This window comes from Camelus ferus, chromosome 16 (genome assembly GCF_009834535.1).
Source record: "Camelus ferus isolate YT-003-E chromosome 16, BCGSAC_Cfer_1.0, whole genome shotgun sequence".
Taxonomy (NCBI): domain Eukaryota; kingdom Metazoa; phylum Chordata; class Mammalia; order Artiodactyla; family Camelidae; genus Camelus; species Camelus ferus.
The window spans coordinates 1,422,629-1,445,919 of record NC_045711.1 but is presented as its reverse complement, the minus strand read 5'-3'; the positions used below and the strand labels follow the sequence as shown (position 1 = coordinate 1,445,919).

General features: G+C 42.1%; 2 protein-coding genes across 2 annotated transcripts; one reads left to right on the top strand and one right to left on the bottom strand.

Annotated features, from left to right (window-relative positions):
* Nucleotides 1-15,703: 15,703 nt before the first annotated feature.
* Nucleotides 15,704-15,952, top strand: LOC102505733 (olfactory receptor 1K1-like). Its single transcript, XM_032498038.1, has one exon. It carries the CDS (start codon nucleotides 15,704-15,706, stop codon nucleotides 15,950-15,952), a length of 249 nt encoding a protein of 82 aa, XP_032353929.1.
* A 3,038-nt stretch (nucleotides 15,953-18,990) lies between these two features.
* LOC102506496 (olfactory receptor-like protein DTMT) lies at nucleotides 18,991-19,941 on the bottom strand. The gene has a single exon (XM_006172439.2). It carries the CDS (start codon nucleotides 19,939-19,941, stop codon nucleotides 18,991-18,993), a length of 951 nt encoding a protein of 316 aa, XP_006172501.2.
* Between the last annotated feature and the right edge of the window lie 3,350 nt (nucleotides 19,942-23,291).

The window sequence follows — 23,291 nt, the reverse complement described above, 5'->3', positions numbered from 1 at the left end:
TCGCCTGCCTCTATTACAGGAGTTGCTGTATTTCTGGCATTTGTGGCCTCTCCAATAAGGCCCAGAGTAGGAATTTACTGCCCGCAAACCCCAGCCTTCCCCAGCCAGCATTATGCCCTCTGTACCACCTTGGCCCTCACTTCCCTTGAGTGAGCTTGTGAAGGACTCAGACCTGTAGAAGCTGCTGCCCTGCCCCGCAGTGGACACTGGGAGGGAGCATGATTAACCTCTTGGGTCCCCAGACACTTCAGCATCTTTTGTCTGTTAGACAAGAGGCAACTAATTGACAAACTTCACCAACTTCTCCAGCTCGGCAGGGCCTCGGGAGGCACACTCATCCAGCAACCTTTCTAACAAAGTTTCCCACTGAGACAGCCAGGGCCAGGATGGGAATGAGGTCCTTGCAAGTTCCACAAACAGAATCCTCTAATTAGCTCCCCAGTGAGAGTTCACGACCATGTGGCCTAGGGGCTGAGGGGAGACGGGGGACTTGCTGATTGCCTTCTGCATCTCTGCTAATAAGGCCAGAGGGAAGGGACTCCCAGAAAAGATTTGCTTTCTTTTTGGCCCTTTAGTGAGAAAGAAACCAGACCTCAGAGAAGAGGCTGGAGGAGGCCAATTAGTGATGGATGGATTCAATGGTGTTGTTAACAAGACTCATTAGGAAAGTTGTGGGTAGGGGGAAGGTGTGTTCAAAACGAGACTGTCTGGGCATGAGCCTCAGCCTCCTTGCAAACACTGGCCTCCATTTCTTCACTTTTTGTCTGACTTTTGGCATTGTGTTATTCCTCTCTTCTTCATACCCCAAAGCTCTCCCGTTCTTCCCTCCTCCTCCCATCACAGCCTGGTTTTTCTCAATCCTATATTAAATAAATGTGCCTGCTTCGTTGTTTATAATGGTTATATCATTTTATAACTGCATCAGGAATTCCTTAATCAACCCTATCTTGACCCTTTATATTGTTTCCTGTTTTCCCCTATTAAATGCAAAGCTTTTATATCTCTTTGTATAGTTATTTCCTTGAATGGACCATAAGCATGTACATATTTTCAACACTTTCATGAATCTTGCTAAATTATCAACAAGACGGATTTTACCATTAGACTTTCTGCCAACTCAGTGTGAAAGGGCCACTTTCCTAACCTTAACCAACTCTAGGTATTGTGTTCCCACAACTGTTCCCAATAACTTGAAGAATCCTTTTGTCAAATAGTTAATGTGTTTGTACCCTTGTACACTTATTTCTGCTTCTGAACTTTATATTCTGGTACACTATTCTGTATTTTTGCCACATTTCAATAGCTGTAGCTTTAGAATCTGTATCCACGTCTTATGTGAATGGAAACCACATTCTCACATCACATGCTAATTACTCTCTTTCCTCCCAAATGTACTTGATTAGTTTCACGTGTTTCCTCTTCCAGTTTAACTGTGCAATCACTTTTCTTATTGGAATTGTCCACCACTGGGATTTTAATTAGAATGTGTTGAGTTTATAGATAATTTGGGGATGATTGGCAGCTCTACAATATTAGATCTTTCCAGGTAGGGACATGGTATGGCCTGTCCACTTATTCAACTGTTATTTCTAAAGGAGAATTTTGAAGGTTTTAAAAAATGAGAGTTTCCACATTTCTGTTGATTTTTCTAAATATATAATAGTTTTTATACTATTACGAAGTGGATTTTTTTTATGAAGTGGTTATTTTGATACGAGATATGAGTATTTTAGGACTCAATAAATATTGTTAAACTATTTACCAACAGAAAGGTGACAGCTTAGTCTCCATTTAAAAATGATCCAGTCTATTTGACCATATCATCACAAATATTAATTATTTTTAATCATTTCTAATTTGAGAAGCAAAAAATGAAATAAAAGAGCATTTTATTTTATTAACTAGTATACTCAGTACAAGAAATAAATTTATTGATGGTATCCAAGGGAAAGAGAAATGCAGTTTGTATTCACTGAAAAGCCATTCTGCACTCCACAGTAAGTAAAATGTAAATAAATGCATAAAGACTTATCAATTTGAATATATATCCAAAGTATTAGACTTTCTGGGAGACCAGACTCAGTTTAGCTGTGTTCATACTTGAAATGTCCTCTTAACTCTTCCTCCTCCTAGACTAGACGGAGTTCTCCCCAAGATCAAGAATTTATGTATTATTTCTTAAAACTTCCCCAGAACCCAGCACACGGCAGCCAACAATAAATATTTACAAATGAACACATGCTATATTCCTCCTCACTCGTACCCTAACCCCCCAACTCACCTCCTCCTCGGAAAAGCCAGTTTGAACTCCACCCCTTTGATTGTGTTCTACATCCTATGTGAAGATAATGTAAAAAATTATTGAAAGAAACCTCAATTAGAGTTAGGAAACCAGACAGGGGAGCTCTCATGCACTGAGCTGATAGCAGAGCCCAATAGAAAGAGGAAAGACTCCTCTTTTTTCCTGGCAAGGACTCAGCCAATGAAAAGCACAGACTCTTTGTTTATTACAGCCCTCCCAAGCTCCCTTCTCCCCTCTATGAAAGCCTTCTCCTTCCCTTGTCCTGAGGGGCTTTTAGCACATGGCGTACCATAGTTGCAGATCCCGAATTGCAATTCTCTGTTGATTCCAAATAAACCTGTCTTAGCTGGAGAAATATCTGGGAATCTATTTGTTTGAAGTCAACCATAATTATACAAACAACTAGAGACTGACCCTGGGTTAAACTACAGACATGTTTTCTGACATCTGTGTCTACTTGCATTGCTCTTTTCATCTCCAAACCCCAACTGATCATTTAGGTCCCAGAAAGCAAAGCTCATGCTTCCTTATATGAAAATTTAATGCTAAGCCAGTAAGAATGTGACTTATTGGCCAAAATAGGCTCACTTTACCCTACCCAATGATTTACTTTGGAGAATGCTAAGGTATTAATATGCTTCTTCTTGCTTTCATTACTGCCATGCATGACAGATAAAAATTAATAGAAAACATGGGTCTTTTCTGCCTTCCAATCCCGTGTTATGAGGGAAACTAAGACACAAACTCAACAATTTGACTTCTAGGGAGACAAAGGGGATAAAGAGTTTGGAAAGAGTACATGCAGGGCTGTCAGCACTGTGTTGGACACCATAGTGTTCATTTGGTCAAAGTTTGCTCAGCCTGTATCGCCCATCTCCCCTTCTTAACAGTAGTCTAATTTTCATCATGACTCACCCACCCTGATGCAGGGCATACGCTTTGGCAGAAAATAAGTCCCTACTCACCCACCCCCTTGCCTTTTGATTGGTTCAGGGAACCAAGCCCCAACCAGCACTTGAAACTCTCTCCTGTCACCAATGGCAGCCTATCTAATCAAAAGGGAGGTTTGTGATCCGACTTTGTCCAGGGACCTTTTCTCATCCTAATGCATGACTGAAAATATATCTTAGTGTTCTTCCCCTTGTTGTATTGTTTTGTTTTTCCATTCAACAATATGTAGGCAATCTTGGCATATCAATACATACACAACTTGATTTTTGGCTGCTTGGTGTTGCCCCTGATTTTAGTAACTTGTTGTATAACTGAGCCAGATATGGCCTCTGTGTATTGGCCCCTGGGTGGTTTATGTCTTCACTTTAGGCTGAGACCTGTCAGCTCAAAAGCCTCACACATCAAACTCAAATTTTTACACACTCAAATATTTTTTAAAATAGCCCCAAGAGGAGATTTTCTGCCATTTTGAGCCTGCTAGCTTTGCAAACCAGGCAAAACCTCATCTCACCCAACAGCTGCCAAGCGTACCTAAGATAGCCTTGTGGTTATAGGACCCAAGCCACCGCTGCTCCTCAGAGCTCTCTGACCTAGAAACTCCTTACTGTGCTGCTAAGAAACATTACCTAGACAAAAGTCTCTTCTTGAATTCCTCTCTCCTTTGGGAGTTCTCCCTTCTCCTTCTGGGTAGCAATCCCAGGGCTGGTGCAGTAGCCTCTGACCAGTTTCTGGCTGTAAGAGATGACCCTGCATGCAAACCTGTCAAAGCTTCACACAATCAAGCTCATACCTGCGACTGCCACCTTGTGGTTATATCTTTTTTTTTCTTGATGAATCCCCAAATCCCTCAAATACTGTACATAACCACATTCTGATTCCCCTTGGGTATCTCACGGATTTCCAGTTCTTGGGTCTTGGATGAGGCTGCACCCCAGGCCAACCAGTGTCTTTTTCATCCAAGGTTATAGTTTTAGGGAAGTTCATGTAACCCAGGTTGGTCCAACCAGGGTGAATCCCAGACCTCATGCTGAGCCACATGGAGTGAAAATTCCTTGTCTCCCAAGAGAGTATATGGGATGAGCTGCTCCAGCATCCATCTTGCCACCATGAGGAGAAAGCTTGTCAGTGGTCCAGGGGATCAAAGTCTCCATGACTCAATTTCTCTCTGCCTCTTAGAACTGCCTTTCTCTTTTTTGGCCTCATCCTCAAATGGGCTGAAGAAAAATGGTATACCCATTCTTCACAAGAAGAGTGAAAAGTCCATAAAAGTGAGGCAAGGGAGGATGGAATTGAGGAGACAGGTAGAAGGGAGATTTTGGAAGGATGGAAAGAAGGAAGGAAGCCACGGTGCTGCTGTGGATAGGATGATAAATTCAGTGGAATGAAAAGGCAAGTCATTAGAGGATTCTCCTCAGGAAGGTAATTAATAAGAGCCAGTGTAAGATTTAAAAAAAAAAATCATTCACCAATAGCTAGAGATCAACCAGTTAAGTAGCCTATTCACATCTATTGGCCCACAAGCCTCACCCTGTCACAGAACTTTCAATTATCTTTTTTAGAGCCTCTTCCTTAAATAATGAGGACAGCCAAAATCATGTGAGAAAGGGCAATCACAAGATCAAAAGTGAGAGCAAAAAGGCGGAGCAGCATGCAGAATAAACAAAAAGAAGTAACATAGGGAGCAGAAGAAAAAGGAAATCATAATAAATATCCTTTGAAAATGAAGATTTTGAACTCATGAAATAAAACGAGACCATAAAAAGGAACAGTCAGATTCCAGAAAAGAGCTCCTGAAAATGAAAAATAGGATCACAGAAATTCATTTTGTTAGAGCAGGCAGATAGCTAGATATGAGCAGAGAAAGAGGGACACAGACCAAATGGCAGAAATTGGGCAGAAAGGAGGTGCACAGGCCAAATGCAGGAAACCACACATCATGTGAGCAGCAGGGATCCCTGGGAAGAGAAAGAAAAGCTGGAATCTTTGGGCTGATAAGGGACCACACCTTTTGGCCTGGAAACCAACAAAGAGAGGTCAGAAAAGGCAGGAATTTCCAGTGTCCAAATGTAACCTTTTACTCATTATGCCCTCATTTCAATAAAATTAGCCTTGCAGATCAGAATTACCCATCATGCACCGACTCCATGACTCTTCTGATCCAGACTAAATAAGGACAAAAATCCCTCCTCCCTTCGGGAAGGTGGAGTTGGGATGAAAACCAGGGAATACGATCCCAAACCCTTCCCTCCCCAGTGAATATTCCGCCCATTCATTTTTACACCCTATGTAACTAACTTGCCAAAGAAACTCAGGGCAGCTGCTTACCTAAGCCTGCCCGCTCTCCCCTGAGAGTGTACCATCCATCCTTTAATAAATCCTCACTTTAACTTTTTAACCTCTAAGTCTTGTCTCTGAATTCTTTCTGGGACGGGACAAGAACCTGGAACACCAGTTGCACCTATTGGCGACAATTTAATCAAAAGAAGGACTGGAAAATAAAGTTGAGGAAATTTCCCAGACAGTAGGAAGAAAAGGGAAAAAATGATGGAAAGGAGAAGAGAAAGATACTTTGAAGGAGGACCAGAAGTTTCAACATGTGACTAATAAAAATTTCCTAGAGACTGGGGAGCAGAAAAATTATCATGGTAACAGTTTTTAAATTTTTCCATAACTGAGTAAAATAGCAGATTCAAAGCACAATGGATTAAAGTAGGTCCACCCCAAGGCAATCATTGTGAAATTTCAAGTCCCTGGGGATGGGGGAAGGGACCTGTCAGTTCTCATGCAAAACATAAGGAGTCAAACCGACTTCCACTTCTCACAGTGCCAAGCTAGCCTTCCTCTGAGGACAATTATAAAAGCTGGGCAAAATATTTAAAATATATTCTTAAACATATTACAGAGCTATTGAAAAAAAAGGGGTGGGGGAGAACTGACAAGACAGGACCCAGAGGAAGATGAAGGCACACAGGGATGAGCCCACCGAGGCTTTTTTCCTGGAGCCCTTTGGCAGCAGACAGATTGAAAGGCTGCAAATCCATGATCTCTCCAATTCAACTTTAGGGACTGAGATAATTTGGAGCTGTGCTAGACAGTCCCTGCAAGGACCTCTGTACTGTTAGTTCACCCTTTACTGTTAGAATGTAGACATACAGTCCTGTCATCTGTTGGTTAAACCTGCCTCCCTTAAAATGAGAGGTGTCCTAGAGTAAACCAGTGTTGCTTGTGCATACAGTGTGCATATTCTTATTTAAATCTTAGAGCAGATTCTGAGTTGGCAGGTCTGGGGTGGGGCCTGAGATTCTGCATTTCTAAAAAGCTCCAAGTGATGCCAATACTGCTGGTCTGTGGACCACACTTTGGGTAGTGCAGCTAAGCGTTTTCCCTTTCTTCTGTAACTTGGCATTTCCCTGCCTTGAGAACCTTCCAGCTCTCTTTAACAACCAAAGTTCTGATGCAGGAAAAACGGATGTGGGGCGTGAGAAGGGCCGTGTCCCAGGATTTGGTTGAGCCCCTGGGACGTGCCCCGCCAAGTGTGGGTCCTTGGCTTCGCAAAGGAAAGAATTCAAGAGTGAGCCACAGTTGAGTAAAGGTAGATTTATTCAGAGAGATACATTGAAAGGCAAAAGAAAGGCCATGAGGTGTGGGGTTGGGTGCTCAGATTAAAAGTAGGTACACACTCCATAGACAGAGTGTGCGCAGTCTCGGAAGAGGGAGAGAGAGAGGGGTTGCAAGTTTTTATGGGCTTGGTGGCTTCATATGCTAATAAGTGGAAGGACCAGTCTAACCTGGGGAAGGGGCTGGGATTCCCAGAAAGTTGGCCATTTCGCACTCTTTGACCTTTTGTAGCTAGCCTTGGGACTGTCATCTTGCCTGTGGGCGTGTTATTTACCATGTTAATATATTACAGTGGGCGTATAATGAAGCTCAAGGTCTGCCAGAAGTCAAATCTCCCACCATCTTGAGCCTCAGGGCCTACTGGGGGTTGAATCTTCCACCATTTTGATGTTAATTGCTGTATCTTTCCTTGAATGGCTGTGCCCGGCCCCCTTCTTGTCTCAGTTCTACTCTGAGTTTCTCTCTCCAGACATTCACAAATTTTTTCTGTTCCAATTAATATTTCCAACTACCAATAAAATTAAGGAAATTAGAGGAAGATTACTACACATCCACCAGAATGGCTAAAGTTAAAAACTGACGATACTGAATGTTGACAAAGACACAGCAGCTAGAATCTCTTATGCTGGTGGGAAGAGATGGTGCGAATGCACATTGTTACAACATCTTTGAAGAGCAGTCTGTCAGTATCAGTAAAGATGAAAATAAGCATTATTCATGATAGCCCGTTGAAAATCCAAATGCCCATCATCATTAGAATAGAAGAATATACTGTTGTATATTAATACAATAGAGTGTAATATAGCCATGAACATGAACTTGTTAAAAATTTGTAAACAGAAACTTCATTTAGATAGAGTTGGTTGACCAGAAGGGGGAGCTCCCCTGCTCTGAGATGACAGCAGAACCCAACAGGAAGAAGAGACTCCTCTTCCTCCCTGGCAAGGACTCAGCCAATGAAATCCATAGACTCTTTGTTTGCTACAGCTCTCCAAACTTCCTTTTCCTCCTTATAGAAGCACTCTCCTTCCCTTGCTGTGGGGGGACTTGAACATGGCTCTCTATGGTTGCAGACCTTAAATTCTCCGCTGATCTCAAATAAACCCATCTTTGCTGGAGTTAATTTGTTTTAGGTCAACAAACCAAACCAACACCTGAATATCTGGAAGACTCTTGGAAGCATGGTGTTAAGGATAAGAGAATATATATTACGAAAATTCCATACAAATGTGGACCCCAGGAGAGAGTGTTCAACTGGTTTGTCCTGGATCCTGAGTCCACTCCTTAGCCAGGGGAAAACCTGGCAGTGGGATTCAGATCATTATAGTTGTCTACAAAGGAGAGGAAAATGACACGAAAAGAAACCAGGGTAGAAAATTAAAAGAGAATGAATGCTAAGTAGGAAAAAAAATGTCCATTATACTCTTCTCCTTCTCTTTTAATTCATCATTTCTAATTCTTATTTTTTTCTTGTCATTTTTCTGTAATCCTTTCTGCAGATCTTCTAGATCTTGCTACTCAAAGTGTGGTCTGCAACCCAGCAGCATCTGCCTTATGTGAAAGCTTGTTGGAAATTCAGAGTCACAGTCCCTCCCCAAACCTACTAAATCAAAATCTGCATTTAAACAAGATCCCCCATATGATGTATATGCATGGTGTGAAAGGAAAATACAGTTGGTATTGCTAAGAGAACTCTCTAAAATAGAGGCAGGAGGCCATTGAGGAAGTGTTACTTATGCACATCTCAGGCCAGATGGAATCTGAACTTTGACCATTTATTGTCCTAATGCAGACATCCAGAACATTTACTCAATGTTCCAGAAATTCAGAATACTTATCGGACCCTTATCCTAAATAACTCATAACAAACTATCCCATAAATACAAATATTTCCTTTCTTACATCAGAATCAATCATAATTCTTGCCAGACAACTTCAGCAAACTTGTGGCTTTTGCCTTTATTAGCCCCTGACTTTTTCTCTTCCCTGGAACATTCTTCCATTTTACCCGAATCTGTGTCTCCCGAATTGCAAATCCTAAGACCTTAAACTCTTATTTGTGACCTTCTGTATTTCTTGGTCGACAACGGTAAAGACGGCCAAGTTTCAAATGGTAAAATTCTAGAAGTTGGTTCTAGAGTCTTAATTCAGTTTTCTACAGTGATAAACCTAGTTCTTTTCTTCAAAAATTGAGGAGGGTTTTTTTCCCAAGAACCATTTGTTGTTGAGACCCTATCTTTGCAAACTTCTCTTGATTTAACAAAACAAGGTCTTCCGGATCTCATCGAGAACATGCCTTAGAAATTTTGAGCACTCTCTTGTGTCCTCCATTAAATCGGTTCCTATGAGAACCATGTATTCAGATGATTCAGTTTGGATCTCCCTCCTAGCTGTCTACTAACCTTCATTTGTTGATTCCTGCCTGTAAGAGTCCCCACTTAAAGCACTGGAAGCAAGTTCCCTAAGCTTCTATGTAGGTCTAGCTTCAGGGGGTCATGGGTGGGGTGGGGTGGTAGTGAGATGCAAGCTGATAGGCTGATAACGCCTCCAAAGAGCAGTATGGGGAAGTCCTCTGTGTTTTCAGTATTATCCTCTGGTCAAAATCTCAGCTCCTGGCTTTGGGCTTTGCATGACCCCAGGGCGGGGAGCATGGCCCTTGGGTAGGTCTGAGAATGGTAGGACCTTGCTCTGTAATAGCTTCTCTTTCCATACATTTACACTTACATTACCACTCTTTTGTACCCCCCTTTTGTAAACCCTGTGAGATGGAGTCATTCTTTTAGAGCCTCCTCATTTTCCCTGTCCCAGACTTCTAAAACTTTGAAATTTAGCACTCCCAGGACATCATAAAGGCAGGAACTTCTGGGTCTAGTACAAATCTCTCACGGGCAAATGGTGAGTCTGTATTCCAGGTGGATATCACTGAGCCCTGTCAGCTGGGTTTAAGTTCCCATTAAGAATTTTGTCAAACTGTATGTAAATCTTCTATTGGCTCCACCAGTATCAATCACTCAATAATAGGAACATAGCAACATGTACAGTATTACAGAGTTTCTGTCCTAGTCTCACTGGCTGTCCATAGATTATTTTGATGACTATTTTCTAATTATTTAGGTAAAGAAAGGCGATTGTGGGAAATAGGAACTATTATTTTTAGAGGAAATTGTTCCACCGTAGCTGTAGGTTCAGTATGTTTGTGGGAGGAACGAGTTCTGGATCTTCCTGCTTCACTTTTTTGAACCAGAACCCTAAGGGCTATTATTTTTAAAATAAAAAGAACAAAATAGCTATAATCCTACTATTATTATTCCAGTATACTATCGTCCAGTCTTTTTTCCCCCAATGTTACTGAGATATAATTGACATATACATTCTTTTTTTCTTAAAAAAAAAAAACAACTGATTAACTCAGATGTCAGCCAGACCCTTTTGATTTAGAGATCCAGATAAAATTGCCTTGAACTTTCAAACTTTCAAAGACCACAGCCAGGGCAAGTTTCAAGTCCTCCACAAAACTTCTGAGGCTTCCTGGAAAACTTTACAAAATCCTGACTTCCCCTGAGGTTCTGCTTAAGATTAACACAAACTAATGTGATATCCTCTTTACAAAATAGTAACAATACTAATAATTGTGCTTAGAGTGTAATTTTTCACTTTGGTACTTTGGAAGGAAATATTAAAATTTTTTATTTATTTATTTTTATAACATAGAAATATAAAATAGGTACATACAGGTATATTTGTATTATTGTTATAATAATAGAAATATTATATAAAATCTTAAAAATATTTGTATTACTAATAAATACATTATTAAATTATAAAAATTTAAAATATTATATATATTTCTTTTTGTGTTCATGCAATGGACATGCAACGTTATTTAATCATTCTAATTTTAACATAGTACATATTTAGAAATTACTCCACAAATCAACTCAAATCAATGCAAAACTTGATGATAATCATTTTATGTTTATTCATTTTTCTGAGAATTATAACTATGCTAATATACATACAGAACTTATATTAAATGGTTTACACAAAAGAGAAAGTGCAAACATTAAATGTCCTGTTTTATGGCTTATTGCTTTTCAGGTGCAAAACCCAACATAGGCCTGAGACCCTGATTTAGAGTTGGCTGCTCTGTGCTGGAAACAGGCAGGTAAATCCATGAGCACAGCTACACTGCTTGTGATTGTAGAGAAATGTACTTAACAGTCAAAGGAAATAAAAATAATTTTCTATTTTCCACAGAAGCAAAAAAACAAGAAAAGAAAAATTAATACTAAAAGTCATAATAGCACTTCACAGTGGGGAGAAGGCACATCCAGCCATTGCTGATGGCTGTGTAATTAGTAAAAAGCTTGCTTGATGAATTTCTTCTCCACATTTGCTGTCACAGAAATGTTCACCTCTTCGACCCTGGATGTTTTCTCTGGGGTCTTAGAAGCAGGAAGGGGAGAGATAGCATCCTCTGAGCACACAGGGCCAGTGCAAGTGCCACCACGCAGAGGAGTGTCTACCTCAATTCTAGACTCCCAGACTCCTCCATTCCCTTTCTCCCAGTCTTTCTAGCAGGGTAATGGAGTGGTCCTCACAGGGCCAGTGGGTGCAGAGGTCACTGTAGCTCTCTGTGCAGTTTCCTGGATAATTAATTAGTGGGTGATCCCTCTGCTCCCAGCCCTCATTCCATTCCTCATGCCTTTGGCTATTGAGGTAAACCTTCCTCTCAGGGGCATACCTGCTTTAACTCCCTTGCTAGAAGCATATCAGCCTCTGGTATGTCGTGCAGAGGGCAGAGCCTGTTTATGCTCACAGGTAAGTGGTCAGGCAGGAGACTTGCTGGGAGGGAATGGCATAATCAAGAGTGGGAAAGCAAAGTGAGAAAATCAAGTATCTGAGTGAGAGAAATGAGAAGTAACAGCCAATGTGTCCCTGGTGCTTGAGTACCTGCCTGACATAGGAAAGGTACAGCAGGTAAGATCATTATTTAAGAAAAATGAAAGAGAAGTTAGCAAAGGAAAGCAGAGGAGGGGAGGAAGCCCTCCAAATAAAAGGGCTCATCCTGTGACTTGATGAATAAGTTGTGGTATCTTTATACAATGGAATACTACTCGGCCATAAAAAAAATAATGAAATAATACCATTTACAGCAACATGGATGGAAATGGAGATTGTCATTCTAAGTGAAGTAAGCCAGAAAGAGAAAGGAAAATACCATGTGATATCACTTATATGTGGAATCTTAAAAAAAGACAAACGAACTTATTTACAAGACAGAAACAGACCCACAGACATAGAAAAACAAACTTATGGTTACTGGAGGTGGGAAGAGGGTGGGAAGGGATAAACTGGGAGTTCAAGATTTGCAGATACTAACTACTATACATAAAACAGATAAACAACAAATTCATACTGTATAGCGCAGAGAACTATATTCAATATCTTGTAGTAACTTATGGTGAAAAAGAGTATGAAAATGAATATATGTGTGTTCCTATATGACTGAAGCATTATGCTGTACACCAGAAATTGACAAAACATTGTAAACTGACTATACTTCAATAAAAAAAATTTATATATATATATATATGTGTGTATATATATATATATATATATATATATATATATATATATATATCCACACACACACAAAAAAGAAGAAAGGGCTCATCTTGGGTTAAAACTGCAGTTGCAGAGGAAGTTATTTGGGGCACCATGGAGAGAAGAATCTGGGCTGACCAGCAAGAGATTGGGGTCAAGGAATTGGATAGAAACTCCCAGAACTCAGAGTGCTGGGGGCCACCACCCACTCCCCACTCTGTTACGGCAGGTGGAGACCTAAGGCAACAGACAGGAAGGAGGGAGTTGTTGGTTTTATGTACAGGCTCCTTCGTGGTCTCAAGTGCCTGGGACGTTCCGTGGAGGTCTCTTTGTGCCTCTGGCATTTTTGTGTGTAGGGGTGGGTCTGTGTCTGGGTCTTCATGTGTATGTGGCGTGTATGTATATGGGTGGATCTGTGAGTGAATCTGTGTATGTGTCTATCCTGGGTGTAAATGACCGTAAGCAGGTGTCTACATGTGCCTACATGTGCCTAAATATGCATATTCCCGTCCTAGTGGGTGTGAGTGTATCTCTGGCATGTGTGTGTGTCTGGATTTATCAGGCTGTGTCTATGTCGGTGGGTAGGCTTGTATCCCCGTGTGCCTCTGCGTCTTGGTGCATCTAAGTGTTTCCTACAAAGGTGACCTTCTTCATATAAGATTTAGGGCTGCAAGCTGCCTAAGAAATGGGGTTTCTGATCCTAGATCCTAAGTATCTCTGCCTCATTTGATGACCTTAAGTGAATTTTTCCTATCCATTTCAAAGTAGACACTGCCATGCCCGGACTTCAGGAAAGGGCTCTAGGTTGACAACATCCACTTAGCATCCAGAGAAATAAGCCCTGTGCCAGGTATCTCATGGGGAGCCAACTGAAGCTCGTCAATATATCTCCCATTACCAAAAGTGTTTAGGGGCTGGGTAGGGGAGGAAATTGACATTTATTAAGCACCTACTATTTTCTAAGTGAAGAGATTACATAACTTCTCTGCTGTTTCCTTTGTAATTTCCTTTATACATGTTATTCCCTCTCTCCAGAATTTTCTTCCACTCTTGTCCATCCAGTGAATGCCTTGTCCTTCAATCTGGCCCTGCTCAAATGCCACCTCCTCTTTGGAGCCTTCCTTGACTGCCAGGAGATTTAAAATAAAGCCCTGTGCCAGGCCTAAAGCCAGATGGGAACAGACAACTAAATATTTGCCCTCAGAAGGCTTGTCATCTAGTGGGGAAAATGAACATCACAGCAGCAAAAGTCACTTTAATACCAGCAGATGAGGGCTAAGTTCCAAATGAGGGCTATGAGAGATAGAGAGAGGCATTCATGTGTGCTGGAAAAGTCAAGAAAGGAGGTGGGGCTTCCTGGGGGAGGTGGAGCCAGAGTTGGGTACTCGGATGGGGTAGGAAGACCAGTGTGCAGGAAAGGCATGGGAGAAAGGTTTAAGCAAGGGATAGTGACAAGGCCAACCTGGCTGGGGTCTGGGAAGGAAGCATGTGGAAGCAGCAAGCCGAGGCTGGAGAAGAATGCTGGGAACCAAGCTGGAAAGCTCTGGATGTCATGCTGAGCAGTTCACACTGTATCCAGTGGGCAATGGGGAGACTGGCAAGGCAGCAGGGCTGAGTGGAAACAGCATGATCAGGAATTCCAGGGCCCTTACAGTGCTGGCTTTCTCTCTCTCAAAGGCTGCTGTCCAAGCCCACAGGAAATGCGCTGAAGTTTCGGGGCAGAGAGGGTTCATGCTGCATCTGTCCTAAAGACCGGGGACCTCTGACCAGGAGGGAGACCAGCCCACAGACCCAGCAGACAGTGTTGAGGCCTGGCATGCTGCCCTTCAGGTGAGACGCCTTTTGTTCTATTTTCCTTCCCACCCCACTCTACTCTGTCTTATAGCAGTAAGGAAGAAGCAGCCCCATTTTGGCTCTCCTGCACTGCCTGAAATTCCCTTCTCACTCCCAAGTCTCTGTCTGGTGATCTCCTACCCATTCTTCTAACCCCAGTTCAAACCCCTCTTCTTTGGAATCTTCCCTGAATCAGCCAAGCAGAAAAAAATCACTCCTACTTTGTTCACATTTAGTGAACTGCTTATTACATTGGCACGGCTGGAGGTTAAGGACAATGGCTGACCTACCTTTATAGTCCTAGAGAGAAACACAACGCCTGATCCAAAGCAGACACTCGATAAATAGGTATGAAGTGTACCGTTGAGCTGTTTACTGCCCCCTGGGAACGTCCACGCAGCCCAACCGCAGCTAGAGCACTGTGTCCTCTTCCCATTAAGAAAAACAAAGCACAGGTGACCAGAGTGGGAAAGGACCTGGAAAATGGGTCCTATAAGAAAGAATCTAAAGCACCAGGGGGTGTTTGGGTTGGAGAAAAGAAGACTAGTAGACCTAGAATAGATTTCTTCAAACACTATGTGAAAAACTGCAGAGAAAGCAGATTTGATGTGTAGCCTCCAGAGGTCCAAAACTGGGGCCACTTGTGGAAGTTAGGAAGAAGCAGGTTTCAGCGGAGATTAAGAAAAGCATACTTAAAAAACTATAGCCCTCTGAGCTACCGCATAATACGTGCTGAATAAATGAATGGCAAATGCGGTTAAGGTGTCTAGTGAAAAACCTTCGACTGGTATTCAGATTGCCTGGGTCCCAATTCTGCCCCAACTGCTGGCTGACTAAGCAAATGATGATGATGTTGAAGATGAAGATAGTTAGCTAAATGACAGTTTGAGTGCGGCACTGTGCCAAGAGCTTTAGATTTATTATCTGCTCCATCCTCACAACTGTAGGGGTAGCAACTAGTATGTTCCTCACTTAAAAAAGAAGAAGAAACTGAGGGTCAGAGAGGTCACATCACTTGAGTGATAGAGCCAGGACTCAAAATCAGGTTTGATCTACTCCAAAGCTTGAGGCTCACTACCCTAGAACACCCTTCTGAAATTCAGTTTTTTCATAAAACCGGTTTTTAAGCCATTTTAGCAAGCAGCAGTTTTAAAATATTACACGGAACCTCAACATGCAGAAGTCTACCTAGAGGTGCCAGAATTTAGGCCCACTGCCTCCTCTTTCCCCTCAGCACCCCCACTTGTGCGGGCACCCCATGGCCCTGGCCAACCTGCACCTCTGCCCCAGAGTTCCTCCTCCTGGGCCTGATGGACGGGACAGACATCCACCTGCTGTTGTTCCTGATCTTCCTTGGTGTCTACCTTGGTCAATGCCCTGGGCAACCTGAGCATGGTGGTGGTGGTAAGGTCTGACGGGGCTCTCCGCTCCCCCATGTATTACTTCTTGGGCCACCTGAGCCTCGTGGACCTCTGCTTTACCACCGTCACTGTCCCCAGACTGCTGGCCGGCCTGCTCCACCCGGGCCAGGCCGTGTCCTTCCAGGGATGCTTTGCCCAGATGTACTTCTTCGGGGCTTTGGGCATCACCGAGAGCTACCTGCTGGCCGCCATGTCCTACGACCGCGCAGTGGCCGTCTGACGCCCCCTGCACTACGGCGCGGTCATGACTCCCTGGCGGTCTGCAGCGCTGGTGGGGGCGTCCTGGGCGGTGGCCCACCTGCACTCGCTGCTGCACACGCTACTCATGTCCCAGCTCTCCTACCCGCGATCCGCCCCCGTGCGCCACTTCTTCTGTGACATGACGGTGATGCTGAGCCTGGCGACCTCGGACACGTCTGCCGTGGAGACAGCCGTCTTCTCCGAGGGCCTGGCCGTGGTGCTGACCCCGCTGCTCCTGGTGTCCCTGTCCTACGTGCGCATCCTCGTCGCGGTGCTGGGAGTGCGGTCTGCGGAGGGGCGGCGCCGCGCCTTCTCCACCTGCGGGGCCCACCTGGTGGTGGTGTCGCTTTTCTTCAGCTCGGTCCTCTCGGTCTATTTCCGGCCGTCGTCTGCCTACTCTGCCCACTACGACCGCCTGGCTAGCGTGGTCTATGCAGTAGTCACACCGACCCTGAACCCTTTCATCTACAGCCTTCGCAACAAAGAGGTCAAGGACGCCCTAAAAAGGGGGTTCCGATGGAGAGCTGCACCCCAAGAGGTGTGAGGGCAGGTCTGGATTCACTGGCGTTTCAACAATAATGACTACAAGAGAACTACGCTCTACCCTTGCCCCCGTTTTGTTTTAGCTTTCCAAAGCACTAGCAATTTTTATTCCTACAGTGTCTTAATTTCTTGTTAAATTAAAAATTAGACCTGAAGCAAACGTGACAAGGTGTTTATTCACAGGGATGGATACAGAGCAATAAGTGAAATTCGTTTCTGTATTGTCTGGATGTTTGAAATAGAGTCTAATTTTAAATTTTGGAGTTTATAAAACAACTTTATAAATAGCCAACTCTCCCTCATAAATCAATGTAATAATTCAACATAACTTCAGTTTATTTCCCAACAACGTTTTTATTGGGATATAACAAGATAGATCTGAAGGTGGATCAAAGATAGAGATGTAGAAACTACAAGTTTATAGGAACTAGGGATAAAAATGGGATAACATAATTTCAGGATAGAAGAGCCCTCTCCAAGCATGTCAAAGAAAAAAAGTATATCCGAAATAAAGATCAAGTGATTTGTCTACTTTGAAATTCGCAATCTTCAGCAAGGGGAAAATACACCATATCAAAGTCAAAAGATGAATAACTGAGGGAAATGCAACCTACAAGACAGATAAAGCAATGCTATTCATAGGGAAAAACTCGACTCAAAGCAAAGAATATGCACAAATAACACATCAAAAGCTCATCAGTATAAAGAAGTGTTTGACGTCACTGACATACACAGAAATTCAATTTAAAAATAGAAAAATCTCATAGTTTGGGACATCAGGTTGATAAATATTTTGAAAGCAAAATATCCAGTTTGGGAAACATTGTAAAGAAATAACCTGCTCTCATTTAATTCTGGAGGGCGTCTACCTTAGAAGAACTCTTTGGAGGTGGTTTCTATCCAATTGTAAAAATTCACATCCTTTGATTGAGTACACTCATTTCTAAGAATGTGTCCATAGTAACACAGCATAAGTCCACACACACACACACACACACACAAAACACATATGAACCAGGAAATAAAACTGAAGCATTGCTCAAAATAATAAAAAACTGAAAACAACCCAAATGTCCATCAAGAATAAATTACTTAAATAAATTATGGTAAATGCACCCGTTCAACAAAACACTATAATGCTTCTAAAATAGTTACATGTCTTTATATGAAATTATGAATTCAGAATATATTTCAAGTAACAACAGTGAGAAAATGGCAGCTAGTCCTATTGATTTGTTGTATATAAAGTTAGTCTGTGCATTGACAATATTTAGAAGAGCATTCCCCAACTTTTAACTGCCATCATGGAAGGAAGTGCAGAACAATGGGAGATCCACACATTCCACTCTATTATTTATTTCTTTGCTGTTTGGATATTTCCTGGTGAGAATGCATTATTTTCATAATCAATAAAATTTTCTGAAGAAGAAATGAAATAAAAGCTGCCATTATTAGGAAGACTTCTTTTAAAAGGTGAGATTTTTAAGACATAAATTCATTTCAAGAAACACACCAAAATACATTCAAATCAAATCAATAAATATTTATTCTTTGTCTAACAGATACAAGGCACTGAATGAGGCATTGCAGGGATTAGAAGGCACAAGGCACCTGTCTTCAAGACACTTGCAATATATGTGATAAGAAAAGAAGTAAACAAAAAAAGCATCAAGTAATTTCAGCATAATATTCCAGCAGAAAAACTCTACCCAGGGATCATAAATAGATTCTAGTCCTTCTATCACTATTTGTGTTACCTTCGGCTCTAGATGGGCCACCATTTTACTGTCTATAAATTAAGAAATTCATAACAGAATTCTACGGTCCATTCCATATCATATGATTTTAATTCAAAAGAGGAATTCTCATCCAAAATATAGACATTATCAAAAGAAGTAATTTGCCATTAACCGATAAATGATTGGTACAATTAAAGGGAAAGAGATAATTTTAGAATGTGGTCATTTAAAGGGTGACTCAATCAACAACCGAAAATAAAATGAAGAACTGAATGGGCTAGCAAGGGGAGACATGATGATCCTGGAGAGTAAACTATTACAATAGCAACCACATAATAAATTGGAAGATATTCTTCATGGAACAGATATGTTTGGCAAAAGCAAAGCACTGAAGTGGCTGAGGAATTCGGATTTATCTTCTAGAGAATTAGGAACTATTATACATTCTTTGACTGCAGTAAACACCAAGGTTACAGTCGTATTTATTCAAAATCGAACTAACAGTCATCGAGTGTCCACTACATGTCAGCCCTTGTGCTACATCACACCCAAGACACAGTGGTAAACCCAAGAGGCACAATGGACCCTCATCTAATTACATTTGGGAAAACACCCCTTCGAAGTGCTGTGGGGGCTGCATTAGTAGTGCCAAGCTTGAGTGCTCCTAGACTATTCAGAATGCTACTTATTGTCAGTATTACACCTACTATCTGAAAACATACTTTAATCTTTAAAGTCACTGTCCCAGAGAAAAGTGAATTGTCTGCTTTGAAAAGGCTCTTCCCAGGGCTCCCTTTATGTCTTGATTCCTCAGACTGTAAATAAAGGGGTTCAGCATGGGGGTCACCACAGTGTACATCACAGCCATGAGAGTCTCCTTAACAGTAGAATTGTTAGCTGAAGGGCACAAGTAGAGGCCAATGATTGTCCCATAAAAGAGAGACACCACAGAGAGGTGGGAGCCACAGGTGGAGAAGGCCTTGCGGATACCCCTGGCAGAAGGGACCTTGAGGATGGAGGACACTATTCGAGCATAGGATAAAAAGATCAACAGAAATGGAACAATAATGACAAGCCCACCCAAGATAAAAATCACCATTTCATTTATCTGAATGTCAGAGCAGGCCAACTTTAGCAGAGCTGACATGTCACAGAAAAAGTGGGGGATCACATTATCAGCACAGAAAGACAGTTGAGCCATCAGCAAGGTGTGCAACAAAGAGATGAATATGGTCAGCACCCAGGACAGCACCACCAGGGACAGACAGAGCTTGGGGCTCATGATGGTGGTGTAGTGCAGGGGGAAGCAGATGGCCACATAGCGGTCATAGGCCATGGCCACAAGGAGGAAGCTCTCTAGGTCTGCAAAAAGCAGGAAGAAGTACATTTGGGTCAGGCATCCTGCATACGGGATGGATGGGACTTCACTCTGCATGTTCTGCAGCAATTTGGGCATTGTGACAGAGGAAAAGCAGAGGTCAGAGAAAGACAAATTGCTGAGAAACAAATACATGGGCGTGTGGAGGTGAGAGTCCAGTCGAATGAGGACAATGATGAGGAGGTTCCCAAGGATGGTGGTAAGATACATGGCCAGGAACAGAGCATAGAACAGGTCTCGCTGATCTGGTTCAATGGGCAGGCCCAGGAGGAGGAACTCTGAGATGACAGTTTGGTTTCCAATTTTCATGTTGTTTTTGTTTTACCTTTTTAAAAGTAATAATTTGTATGAAAGTATGAGCCTATATATATACACACACACACACACACACACACACATACACACATACATGTATATAAATATTTCAGAACTTCCAAAAAGATATTTTTAATTAAATACTCATATGTCATAAGAGTTAAGTTTAATACTTTATTTTAAATATTCCAAGTATATAAAGAAATATTTACATAAAGGAAAAGCACAAAAGCATATAAAGTAGTGAGTCAAATTAAATCATATTCCAGAATTCTGTAACATTGTTCAATAACAGAACCATGGGTAGGGTCAGATCAACATGATCTGAAAGTAGACTGGAAGTAATCTAAGTCTGTATGCCTCTCACTTAGGGATACAAATATTATATCAACCAGAAAACCAGTCACCATTCTTACCACTCAGGAATGATGCTGATGGTTATTAAGATGGTGCTGGTGGTGACAATGACAATGATGATGATGACTGATGACAGTAGGTAATAAGACCATGAAAATATTTGCCAGAGCTTGCTCTTGCTGAGATAGAAGCTTAAGATGCATAGACTCATTTACTCTTCACAGCAACCCTATGAGATAGGTACTACTATCTCCATTTTTTAAGATAAAAATTAAGTAACTTGTCTAAAGTCCCACACCTATTAAGCAACAGACCTAGGACTTAAGTCCAACAGTCTAACTTCAGAGCATAACTTTTAACCAAGAGTGCTTCCAGGACTGGTTACACATTGCAAGTGAGCGTGTCTTATTGAAAGAAAGTCTCATGGATGAGAGCACAGATAGAATGAGCTCTGAGAGTAATGCATTCTGGGGGAGGAAATGGGAAATGTTTTTTATTCACACATGTGATCATTTAAAAGAGAGGTCTACAGTCAGCTTCAGAATATCTATAAATATCTATCTATATATCTATATCTATATCTATATCTATATCTATCTATCTATCTATCTATCTATCTATCTATCTATCTATCTATCTATCTATATAAATAACAACCACTTCCTCCGGGTCATGTAATAGAGCAGGAGGGCAAGTGAAAGATCTCCCTTTGGTGCACAAAAACATCAGAAACCATGAAACATGTGGGGCAAATCAACCAACTCAAGGAGCGGGAAATAAAAGGGTCCTTGAACTCTCTCAATTTGTGAATATCTCAAAAATTATAGATAGAATAATTTTTGAGACATTAATCTTTGAAGGTTTTCTTTCCTTGCTTTTCACTTTCACTTTTCCCTTTCAGATGGGTAGTCAGCTCTATGTTCATTGCCTCAGGATAAAGATGCGGCAGGAAAGAAGAAATAGTCCACGGGTTCTCCCTGTTTTTATTTCCAAACCCAGAACCCGGGAATGAGGACAAAATTTGCTGGTAAAGAAAAAATGTCTTGGCCAGAACTGGAAGGTGAAGAGAATCTTTGCCCCAGCAAATGAAAAAGAGATTTCCTCAAGCTTGGGGGCAGAGGAAGGGTGGGAGAGAATGGTCAGTGGGTCCCAAGAAGAGGGTGGACCTGGCAGTGCCACTAGGAAAGCAGGAAGATAAGATACAAGTACTAATTCAGAGGAGAGGAAAACTTTTTTGTAAATACCATATGTAATTTGTCAATAAATCTGATGATTCCATGAAATGGTTAATTTCAGAAAGGGGGAAAAAGCATAAATGACCAATATTTACTGAAGAAACCAGAGACCAGTATTGGGCTTCTCCTGTTGTTTCTCTGGATCCCTCAAGAGCCAGTGGACTGGCATTTGTCTTTTGTTTTTCACCCAGTCAGGCAATTAGAGCTACAGTCTTCTAAATAAGGAGTCATGAGCTCAAATCTCACTGCAGCTGCTTTATATAATATAACCTCTAGAGAGGACCCTCCATGAGGGCAAGGAATGTGTCTGTCTTGATCACTTGAGAGTCAAGTTTATCTGCTTAGCCAAAAGTCTGGTAAGGGTCTCGTCACCAATGCAAACACAGCAGTGAAATCTCCCAATCTGACTCTCCCTGTAACATTTCCTCCTCCACAAGAATCCACCATTGGAGGTTGAAGAAGATGGTAGGCTAGGGAGCAGTGAGGAGCTAGAGAATCAAAGGGCCACCAGGATCCTGAGCACTGGGTAGCTGTCCTGAGCTACCTCTCCACTAGCTTTACTGGGAGTAAGTAGAATTCAAAACCAAGTGGGCGTTCTGCCACCACACATCCACCTTCTCTCTGGTCTGCTCTCAGCACTCCTATTCCGAAGAAAAGCCTATCTATTTGTCCACCCACCCAGCTCATCACACCCCCTCAGCCACCCACCTCGGTGGGTACGAAGAAGGAGATGGACAAGCCAAAACTGATCCAAGCCCATGCGCCACGCCAGCCTAGCGGGGGTGCCATTTAGACCTACAGGGGCTGCTCAAACTGCAGAGTCATAAAGGTGTGACTTGCTGAAGACTAGATGGCAGTAGAAGTTCTTTCACCATCTACAGGCACTAAACCCCACCCCCACCCCAAAGCTTTGGATCCAATTCTTGACACTGGAACTACTGGAAAAGTTCCTCTTTGATTTCTTTGTTACCTAGATTAATACTATCCCAGTCCACATGAAAATCTTTTCTCTTTTCCCTTTTAAGACTTTATTGACCTAGAGGACATTAGTCATGGAAGTAAGAGTTAGAAGGGAATGGGACATTCTAGGAACATCAGGAGGAGCAGCTGAGGTTGGGAGTACCCCCAGTGTGGCATATGCAGTATTTAAATGCTAGGTCCCTGAATCTGGGGTCATCTTACTACACTCCTACGAGCTTCATGGCCTTGGGCAAGGAATTTAACCTCCCCTAGTCAGAATTCTCTCATCAGTTTAATAGCAATACAACATTATTTAATTTATTATGCCAAAGGAAGGTGAGACAAAGTGCAGCATTAGTAAGACTCACTACTGTCATTGTTTAGTTCTGTGATGAGGATGCAGCATTTTCCCAAGTACCCCCACCCCAATTCCCCTCCCTCTCCAATGAGCCCAGTGTCTTGGTGCTAGTAGAGAAGGTATGAAGGAGCACTGTGAGATGGAAGAAGCTACTGGCCCAGAGGGACAGATTGGAACTGAAATAGTGAAGATTTCCTCTCAAACTAGGAGTCCATTCCTTGTTAAAGATATTACTATTAGGACAGCTCAATAGAGGGTGAATAAAACTGGCTTCATGGAATGGGGCCCCCAGGATGAGCTCTTACACTCTGTTTACCTCACCCCCAAGCAAAATATTCAGGAGCCCAGAGGAGTCAGACTCCATTATTTACTGGGCTGTGATCTTGGCAAATTGCTGAACTTCTCCAACCTTACACGCCACCACCAGTGAATCT

What these genes read in the sequence shown, in the direction of transcription:
- LOC102505733 (XM_032498038.1), top strand. Translation starts at nt 15,704, where the DNA reads ATGGTGGTGGTGGTAAGGTCTGACGGGGCTCTCCGCTCCCCCATGTAT.
- LOC102506496 (XM_006172439.2), bottom strand. Translation starts at nt 19,941, where the DNA reads ATGAAAATTGGAAACCAAACTGTCATCTCAGAGTTCCTCCTCCTGGGC.